This window comes from Artemia sp. Qi Xiang Cuo, chromosome 10 (genome assembly GCF_049724085.1).
Source record: "Artemia sp. Qi Xiang Cuo chromosome 10, ASM4972408v1, whole genome shotgun sequence".
Classification (NCBI taxonomy): domain Eukaryota; kingdom Metazoa; phylum Arthropoda; class Branchiopoda; order Anostraca; family Artemiidae; genus Artemia; species Artemia sp. Qi Xiang Cuo.
This window is the reverse complement of record NC_142803.1, coordinates 48,727,908-48,738,689: the sequence shown is the minus strand read 5'-3', so window position 1 is coordinate 48,738,689 and position 10,782 is coordinate 48,727,908. Positions and strand designations below refer to the sequence as shown.

Sequence of the window (10,782 nt, the reverse complement as noted above, 5' to 3'; positions counted from 1 at the left end):
ATGTTATTCTACAAACACTACTCCTTTACATCCCTCGCAATGATTGGTTTGAATTCAGACCCCCCCCCCCTCTCAATGAAAAAAAGTGGTGCTGTGTTGAGACACCCCCAAAATCAAAACTAGTACACTGGCTCCTGTATCCAACGAACATATATTGAGATCAGACAGCCCCTTCTGGTAGATGTTCAAATGACGAGATTTTGGAGAATCTCCCTTATCCCCTCACCAGAATATAAGTTCAGATATAAGTAGACTTGAAAAGTCCGCTTCTTGTAGCTTTATATACATACGGAATTTACGAAAATTCCATGAGAATCGAAAATTTCATATAACGAAAAAACTTTAAATTTGAGACTTCCAGGACTATTTCCTAGAAAGTAAGCAAATGTGCATTGTTTTCGAGTTTCAATTACTAAGAGAGAATTCCGTGTTCAGCATGCATCTGATATTGTATGATCCCTAAGAATGTTACTTCTAGAACTATTATAATTCTATATTGCTCTCATTTATCCTATTTGGTAGGCTAGTAGGCATTTCCCAGGAAAATTACAGTAAATATTACATACTTTAAAGGGAAATTTTCTTCTCCGTTCTACGACCCTATACCAGGATCTTGTGGATTTCCCTATTTTACCCTTGCTGAGTGACAGATCGCTAGTCGGCCGAATAAAAAACAACAAAAACAGAAAAACTACGAAAGCAATAGTTTTGATCAAAGGCACGTGCAGAGGGATTCATTTCGGTAGATGTGAGCAATTTCAAAAAAAGAGATGCAAAAATAGGCCTACTGCATAATATTACAGGAAATTACTGGTTAGATCACTAAAATTTTGAGATACCGAGGAAACGGACTCGCTGTTTCTTTTTTATTTGGTAAATTGGTCTTCTCTACAAACGAATCTTTTCATTCTTCGTTTTTCTTTCTAGTGTAATGTTCTTATCTCACTTGTGTAATTGTTGGAAGTTTAAGGTGTTGGCACCTAAATTATTTTCAGCAAATTTTGGATAATTAAGAAGATCTCCGTTGCACAAATAACTAGTTATTAGCAAGAGTAAAAAAGCCCAAACAAATTTTTAAGTTTTTCACCACTCCTGAAAAATACGTCATACAACCCAACTCATGTTGAATTATGAAAGTTGATCTGATTGCGAGTCGTTACCCGTTACGAGTCTCCAAACCCGTGTCCCGGAAAAAAGTCCTACATCAGGTAACTTTATCTTCCTGTCAAAGGACCCCTTCTTAATATCCATCTACACATTTTTAAAGTTCCTCAGCCAGAAAATTTAGTATTTTTATTCTACTGGAATAATTTTTTGACTCAACAAAATTATTAAACTAAGCCCAAATTTTCGTTTCTAATTTATTTGTATTTTACAAGTTCACACCAGACACAAACCAATTCTATACGCATTACGGTGCATCTAAAGATCAGTAAGTAATGTAAAACAACTACAATCCACATCTATATAGAGGGAGTAATATGGGCAGGGATGATCCTACCTAGATGCATAGTGGCCTAAAACACACCCGTTCATGTTCACATCACTGCAGCAGGATATTCAGCATCGCTGTTTTGGTGATTTATTGTCCATTAGGTCTACTGTTCATTCTCACGATACAAGGGATGGTGCGAACTTCTATGTACCTAGAGGTATTTCTTCCCGTTCATGTTTTTCTGTTTTTTTTTTTATAGAGGTACGAGGAAATGGAATAGTTTAAATAGTCATATTAAGATTATTGGAGGCCCCAATATATTTAGAAAAAACATTAAGGAACTGCTTTTTGCTGAATATGAGTTTTGATTGATTGATTGATTTTTTGTGTTGTTTAGTTGAAATGATGTTCCCGGAGGAAGTATAATATATGATATTATTTTGTATTTATTGTTTAGTGTGGTGGTATTAGTGGTGTCGGTGGCCAAGTGTTCTTTTTATTTTCTATTATACCTTTCCCACGGACAAGCTTTGCTTTTTAGGGGAAGTAGCAATAATTTTTTGTTGATGTCTTTTTTTCAATAAATCCTTCTCTCTCTTCTCTTCATCCTAAACATAATGTTCTCTATAATCAGGTATTCAATAATAACGAAAATTTTGTCAACGGTGACAAATTTCCGTTATTGCAAAATCCTAAAAATATCATCGTTTTGAAATAATCACAAGAAAAATCTCAGATAATCGTAGTTTTTTGCGTCAATAGATCTAAGAGGGTTCAACAGGGCAAAAAAAATGTTTTTATCTTAAAAGCGTTGGTACTTCGACCGTTTTTAACCAACAAAATTCAATACTTCTCTAACCTTTTCAGAAGCCAAATTGATTAAGTGAAAAACAAGCAGAAAGGAATATCCTTTGTTGATGACAAACAAGCAATGCGAATGAGCAGCAGGAATTTATGTCACGAAAATGTTGTCTTTTTGGGAAGGAAACAACGACCAGTATAACTAATAATCATCAACGTTGCACAAGGGTGATCGCAAGAGCTTTCCACGTGAGAGGAGAGGGGGGCAGGCTGTTAATATTTTCTAAAAGGACCATGGAAAAGCCATATTTGTTCCGAATATTACATAAATGTTGATTAGCATTCCATGCCCACCCACTGACACACATGTCTATGCATGTACATTCCTTATCAACAAATTTTTTTTTTAATGTAAGAAAAACAATAAAAAGAAATTCACTACCAACAATAAAAGCAGAACAAAAAAATATGTATTCTCTTGTTTGTTAAAAAAAATGAATTGGCTGACAATTTTTATATTTGCCAGAAGGATGCCTTGTTGTTAGTACTGCACTTAATTTTCTTTTTATTTGTCTGATGTCAAAACAGGGCTTTCAAAAATTATCGTTTTCCTTCAAGATATTACTTAACTGCTTGAGAAATTCTTTTATGGATGTGTACTACATATTAAGATTCTAATCAGATACGATTGATCCGACAAACATGCAAACAATACCATTTCTTGATTTCCTCTTGCCGCTTAAGGTTTATAGCCTCTGTGCCAGTTTTTGTTACGTTTTTTTTGCACTTTTTTTGCGATTTCAATGTTTGAACGCAAGACGATAGTTTTGCTATTAATCGATAGGTGAAATTCTTTTTTACCCATCTACTAAATTTTGAAATTCTTTTTTACTTTTTTGAATACTTTTTTTAAATTTGTTGTGCCTTTTCAGACGGAAGAAACACAGATTGATTTATAGTCTTTTTACAATATATTTATAAGGATCGTACTGGATAGCGATGGCGGATATTCAAGCATGTTGGTCCTTCAAACCGCTAGCGCTATCTACAAAATATTCATTTTCATCAATAAAAATATATATAAAAAAGAAGTACAAAAATGAATTTTATTACTCTTGACATTTTTCAAATATAAAAGATAAGCATAGCTAAAAAATTAGAGAAACAATTTAAACTGGCCTAATTTAAAGTACCACGACAATTAGGTGCACCACAGAGACATCTAATCTTATTTTCTTCATAAGGAAACTTATAATCATAGGTTATTTCTTCATTGACTGCAATCTGCTGTTTGGAATAAATCACAATCTTCTTTATGTTGTCAATTGTAATAATACGGGCGTAACAATTTGGCTATAAAAGAAAGACAAATTATACATATATATATATATATATATATATATATATATATATATATATATATATATATATATATATATATATATATATATATATATATATATATATATATATATATATATATATATATATATATATATATATATATATATATATATATATATATATATATATATATATATATATATATATATATATATATATATATATATATATATATATATATATATATATATATATATATATATATATATATATATATATATATACTTTTACCAAAGATTTCAAATATATTTTTTTGCTTATCTCACGCTCACCCAGATTTTGGCTTGCAAAATTCACATTTGTTCGATTCCAATGTTATTTTACTTCAAGCTTCAAGCCCTAACTTGCTTCATTGCTGAGCATTCAAGCCTGTCTCTCCCTTTGGTCAAGTTGAATTTTTTATTATTCTATGATTATTTGTGAAATGAATTATTCTATTCTCTTCTTAGTTTGAATGCCTATTTATTTCGAAAGCAAAAATTTAAATAGGTTTCTTACCAACTTCTTTAGAAAAAAAGTTCTTTTACCATGTATATGTGGCAATAGCATGACCCGTTATTTGCTCCAAGCTATAGGGCGAATGACAATATACAGCCCGAATTAGGTCCGTCCTAATCAACGTCTAACGATTACACTTTTTATATCAATTTAAAACAAGTAAATTTAATTTGTTAATCAATTAAGTTTTCAATTTAAATTTCAATAGGTTTTATATTCTGTCCACCAGCGGGTTTTCATAAAAAAAAAACAAAAAAAAACAACCTAGATTTTTGATCAAATACCAAAAGTCCTAAATGATGAACTATTTATCAGCATACTAACTTCCATTAAATTTTATTTGTCAATCCAGTAATGTCTCCATTTCAGCACGCTTGGAAACACCCGTTTTTCTTTTTCAGATTGGTCATTTTTTAAATTTAATGATCTGTTTTGCCTTGAACCTCGAGTCAGTAAGACTAGCAGCTTAGTAAGAGCTTTTTTCACCCAACTACAATGATTAGATGGAGCAGATATCTAAAATGGGAACGATTTAGGCGAATTTTCATTTATCTTAATAAAATTTTACCCCGTTGAATTTAAAAATTCAAAATTCAGAAATTTTCGACAAATCCGGCCAGATCAAAGCAGAATTTATCCTATGGTGTCACAATTCGCAAAAGCAATGCTATTATCGAACTGAACAGTAGTCTTTCGACCCAATTTACGAACTTATTTTTTTGTGGGAATTGTAAATTTTCACAATCAGTTAAAATTCAATTTTTAACACTGTGACTCACAATTGGCCAGTGAAATACATATCTCTTTCAGTAGCATGTCTCACTAAATAAAAAAAAAAACATAAAAAAATACAGATCTCATCTCAACTGATCAGCAAAAAAAAAAAAAAAAAAAAAACATATATTGGCAAGTTTTGATTTAACTATCTTACTGAAATTAAATTGATATATCATAGATCATATTAAACAACTCTTCGTATACAATGTTATTTAAGCTACAACAAAGTTCATCAAAAGTTCGATTAAAAGACAAATAAATAAAATGAATTGAAAACTTACATTACAACTATGATTAATAAACCTAGCTAAATTGCCACACTTTGTTGCATCAATAATAGATTCAAGGTCAATCCTAAAGAGATAACTCGACCCAATGCCCGTCTCTTCATAGTGCTGCTCCCGAAGATCCGCCATTAGGGGTCGTACTCGTTGACCCACATATTCAATCACCATTTCATCTGCAGCAATCGGCTCCATCGCAAATAAACCCCAATCGTGGATAGACGACTTTCCAAATTTGAGTCGTTTTTTACGGAACTAAAAAGAAAGAAAGTAATTAGGAAAATATACCTGCACATTATATATTATAGAAAAAATAAAAAATATAATATATATTATAGAAAAACAAGGCTACATATTGCACATCCATCAATAACCTATCCCACGTATATTCGTTTCAGCCAGAGTCTTTCAGAAGAAAAGAATAATGTTTGAGCACAAAATAAAACATTTCACGCAGGATAAGATTTGGCATACTTTCCAAATCGGAGTCGTTTGTGAAGCCATGTATTCATTTGTATTTTTCTGGTGAATTCGATTGAAAAAAGTCAACAAGAATAATAAATCACCCAGTTAGGTAGGTGATGGCCGCAGCCCACCAAGGGACACATTAATTTATCATTGGCTCTAGGGTGACCAAGGGAACTTCGCTTGAAAAAGGCAAATGAAGAGGTAAGTTTACAGGACTAAAATAATAATAATAATAAAAAAATAACGTCTGTAAGAAAAGTAACTCATAGATAGCTCTATCACCGACACCCGATAGTATATTCAAAAAGTTCAAGTTTTCAGTCTAGAATAGCTTGGGAAACCCTAGAGACAAAATACCGGAAATAACCCGAACATGCATAAATACAATAAATGTTGAGTTGAAAAAAAAAATTAAACACAGTCTAACCCGAATTAGCTTTTTTTTCCAAAAACTTTGTCTGATATAAAAGACGAGGATAGTTTGTAGCAGTTGAGAAGTGACCTATTTAGAAAAGACAGCTTGTAGATAACACGCTCACCCAAAAGCCTATCCCACATATTCTCACTTCAGCCAGAGTTTTCGAGAGGGCAGCGGATAAGGCAAACATACAACTTCAACGCGTTACGAAATAAAATCTGAAAGAGTTTCAAAATCTGGATCGTTTCTTACAGAACTAAAACTAAGGTATGGTCTAAGACAATTTCAGCAGAAATTACCGCCGTAGACGACCACCGTCAATAGACATAAAGGTATATCTAATTGAAACGAAATTTTAAACTCTCCAAGAAAAGTTTTCATGAAAAGATTCCTTTGAATGTCAATATAATAGAGTGCCAATCAGCATATTTTCGCCAGTATATTATGATAACAAAATATGTCTTTGTATATCCAAGCATACCTGCAAAAAGGGAAGTGTAGAACCCTCTTCCCCATGAAGTACTTTAGCCCTGGACTACTACAGGGCTAAATAGAAACGGAAGCTCCTCAAATAAGGGAGATTTACTCGAACTCAAAGACAAAGAAGTATTTACAAATACAAAAAAGTTCGAGATTAACTGCGAAAATTATGCAGAAGATTGAACAATGTATAACATTGTTCTAATCATAACGTTGAAGTATAGCTATCTCAATCACTATAGCGATAAAACCATCTAAATTCAAGTATAGCGATGTGCTCAATCACGAACATGTTTGAACTCTCATGTGTCGATGACTGACCAGCCTGACAATTACCAAAAAACTTAATCGTGACAAAAATGGCATTCAGGTTGACTAAAGAATCCAAGAAAAGGTACAAGGCATATTAAAAAAGAAAACAAAAATAGAGACCGAGCATGATGCTAACAGAGACAATTTAAATGTACCGCTGCTATGCATTCAAAAGTCTTAAATACCTACTCAGATATCATCTATATTACTAATTGGTATGACTGACGTGAAAGCCAAAACCGATACGACATCATCAGTTATGCTATGTAATATTTACAATGCCAATACCCCAAAGCTAGAATAGCAAGAGTAAAATCTTGTGAGCCGGGATGCTCATCCATCCAGAAAGTAGCTACAACACATAGTATCGCTTAGAATAGTTTCTGGAAGCAACAGATGCAGTTTGATGATGAAGTCAGAATATTGACGTCATTAGAAGTCTGACAGATGTCTGACGGATGGCGTCTTTAGAATATTACTCAAGACAAGAAAACTCATTTTCTACGTTCTCATTCAGATGACACATAACAGTTTTTTCGACTATCAGGCAGCCAGCACGAGTACTTTGGAGTTGGCATCTACGAATGGAGAGGAGGGGTAAAGGAGGCCTCCAAGCCTACCCCATAATCTTATTTTTTCCTAATTTATGGGAAATTCCAAGGAGCACTTCTTAGCACTGACATTCCAAGAGGGTTCGGTTCAAGACTTCTTTCACAAAAGACGTACAATAGTCGTAAAAAGCAGACTCGAAAGAAAGGCGGTCTTCAATTAGGGTTTATAATAAGTTTACGTCACAAAAGAAGAGACTGAAGTCCATAGCCAAATAGCCTCACATAAACTAAAAGATGTCAAACCTCTGCTAAGGTTACCCCCCCCCCCCCAAAAAAAAAAAGCACCCAAAAAGTCTCTTGTCCCGAAGAAAATTCAGCAAAGAGACATAGAGTTGACCGTAAAAGATTGACTGAAAACTAGAAATGAAAGATATTCAGTTCCCTTTTCTATTTTTCATTCACAAGTTCTGTTTCGAGCAATAGTCCTCGTTTATTATGCACTGTCAAACATATAAGAGAAAAGAAAAAAAAGCTCACCTTAAGTTGATTAAACTTCAGTAAATCACTATCAGTTGCGATCGCTCCGAAGGCAGTTAGAAGCCGACGCTGATTCGACCTAGCTTCCCTTGATAAAGTTTGATTTTTCACTACTTGCTTTTCAGAACCAGCTATGGCAGCAGGGTTGCCAGCTTGACTACTGTCCCATGTTCTCCCCTGAGATTCTGCAACACTTCGGGCAAAGTGTGACTGAAAAAGGAACACCAAATTAATATACTAATTACCATTAGCAGCAAGGTGATCAAAATGGCGTTCTACTTTATTACTTTTCACTTTTTTTAAGGCAGCTTAAACACATAAGACAGATTGGCTCTCAAAATAGTGAGAAAATAAAGTAGTAAAAACTGCTTTCTAACAAATTATTAACATTTTGCCCACATTTTTAATGAGATTTTAGTAAAACCGAGATTTAGTTAGCGCAATTTTGAGCCAATCAGGTTCTTCATAGACTTTTGTGATTGGCTGAAAATTCTATGAAAAATCCTGATTTGCTCAAATTAGAGTTAGCTAAATATCGGTATTGTTAAGTCTCATCAGGTACGGGCCTTCAACGATTCCTTAGAAATTACTATATGAATATTATCTATGGGGTCAATAGCAGCTCATTATTTGTGTATCCTGAGCTGCATATTATATGCATCTATATATTCGAATACGCTAGATTTATTGCTTGCACCTTTTTGCTCCTTTGATATTATCCTATTATTTTGAAGAATGTGGTCACTTTCGAAGCCGTCTTGCCCATGGAGGGAAAACGTTAACCAAAAGCTTAATAGATTCTAATGATGTTTTTTTTTTAATCTTAAACTTCTGCATCTTGATCTTAAACCTTAATCATATTATTTCTGAAAAAATAGATTTTTTTTATTTGATCTAAAAAACAAATATTTGAACTAAAAAAAATTGCTATGCAAAGTAACGCAATAAAAGCCTACTGAGATAGAATATTTCACAAACCTATCTTTATCTGAAAAACAAATACTTGAACTGAAAAAAATCTGCTAAGCAAGGTAACATAATTAAAGTCTACTGAGATAGAATATTTCATAAGCCTCTCTGATATTAAGAAAAGAAGAAAAGCTTTCTAAAACATACAACACAAAATTTTAAAATAAAAGCTCCGAAAATGAAATTACCTCAAACCAATCAGAAGTAATAGTTAGTGTTGCCAAGACTCAGTCCCTCATGAATATAAAACAACTTAACACAGGGAAAAAAATAAGGATTTATATCTATATTAAGGGTGTACTAGAGATAACTAGGACACGTTCTCCGAATAAACGATGACCTTTATTCAAGATTGTCCTTGTCGCCTAGCCGTCTAGGGTTTTGCGACTGCAGCTGCTACTCGATGCCATAGATGAAAAGGCCGATAAAGTGGGGCTTGCGGTGAATGTCACTAAGACAAAGAGCATGGCCACATCTGACTCCCCGCTGATACTAAAATGCAAAGGTAAAGCAATTGACGAGGTTAAAGAATTTAAGTATCTTGGGAGCTGGATTGAATATGATGGTGAAATAGCTAATGAAATTGAGAGGAGAATTGGACAGGCGACATTGGCTTTTAATAAATTAAAACCAGTTTGGCGCAGTAGTAAATACTCTCTGCACTTAAAGCTAAGACTCCTAAATAGCAATGTGATGTGCATCCTCCTCTATGCTTGCGAATGCTGGAAATTAAACGTCCAACTGGAGAAACGTGTCCTAGCTTTTGAAAACATGTGCCTTAGAAGGATCTTACATATCGTGGCAAGAAAAGGTCACCAACATAGAAGTCCGTCGGCGAACCGGTCAGCCATTAGTTACTAACCTCTTGATGCGTTGAAGATGATTGTATCTTGGTCATTTCCTTCGTATGCCAGAGGATCGACTCCAAAAACAATATATGAGTGGCGCCCCGAGGGGAGGCGGAAAAGAGGTCGATAAAGACAAACCCTACGACGGCAGTACGACTGAGACCTGAAAAGTGCCGAGCTATCTCTTCAACCAAAATGGGAGGATGCCAAAGCTGCAGCTCAATTCTAAGACGTCTGGCGAGGCTTCGTGGACGCTCTATCAGTCATTCCTGGCTCTGGAGGATCTCAGGTCTAAGGTAAGGTCGTCTAGGGCCAAACGGAAAGCAGGTCGTCCCCGAATAGAGGAGGAGCGTGCGTAGTTGTGTTGGCCTCAGATGGCTTGTTGCTGCAGTGAGTCGCTAGTAATGGTATCACATTTGCAATAGTCTAATATAATCTTCGATTCAAATATTTCAAATTCGTTTCATTATCATGGTTCTCTCACACCTTTTCTGGAGAAGGGGAAGGGGTTTTTGTAATGGGAGATTTCTCCCCATACTCCCAATCTTCACTTTTTTAAGTATGGTCCTCAATATGTACCTGGGGAACCAACTTTGTATGTTAATTCAACACCTAATACCCCATTGTATTTCTATAATAAGCTTGACCTAATAATTCATCTAAAATTTATCCATTTCCATTTTTCCAGAGAACTGATAATTCAGGATGAAATAACCTGACATCCAGTTTCAGGTCCAATGTATGAGTAAAGATGAATAAAAAAAAATCCAGAGGCAGTTTTAGGAGGAGGGCAGAGGAGGCACTTACCCAGGGCGCAGAAATTTTACGGGCGCAAAATTTCAAATAAATAATCTAACGGTTATAATCGTTTTGTAATTTCTGAAATTGTATTTTTATTAAAATAAAATAAAGGGTGCAGTTAATAAATGAAAATAAAAATAAATTAAAAAACAATTAAGGAATAATTAAAATAATACAATTAAAATAATTAATAATAATT

At 33.9% G+C, this 10,782-nt stretch overlaps 1 protein-coding gene across 1 annotated transcript in view; it reads right to left on the bottom strand.

The window, feature by feature from the left end:
- Window positions 1-3,328: 3,328 nt before the first annotated feature.
- The window catches only part of Set1 (SET domain containing 1), a 104,111-nt gene continuing 96,657 nt past the window's right edge, over window positions 3,329-10,782 (bottom strand). The window contains exons 16-18 of the mRNA XM_089095482.1: window positions 7,966-8,175; window positions 5,197-5,454; window positions 3,329-3,589 (exon numbers count right to left, since the gene is read on the bottom strand). Coding sequence (XP_088951608.1) covers window positions 3,416-3,589; window positions 5,197-5,454; window positions 7,966-8,175 — 642 coding nt within the window. The 3' untranslated portion in view covers window positions 3,329-3,415. The remainder of the gene's footprint in view (window positions 3,590-5,196; window positions 5,455-7,965; window positions 8,176-10,782) is intronic.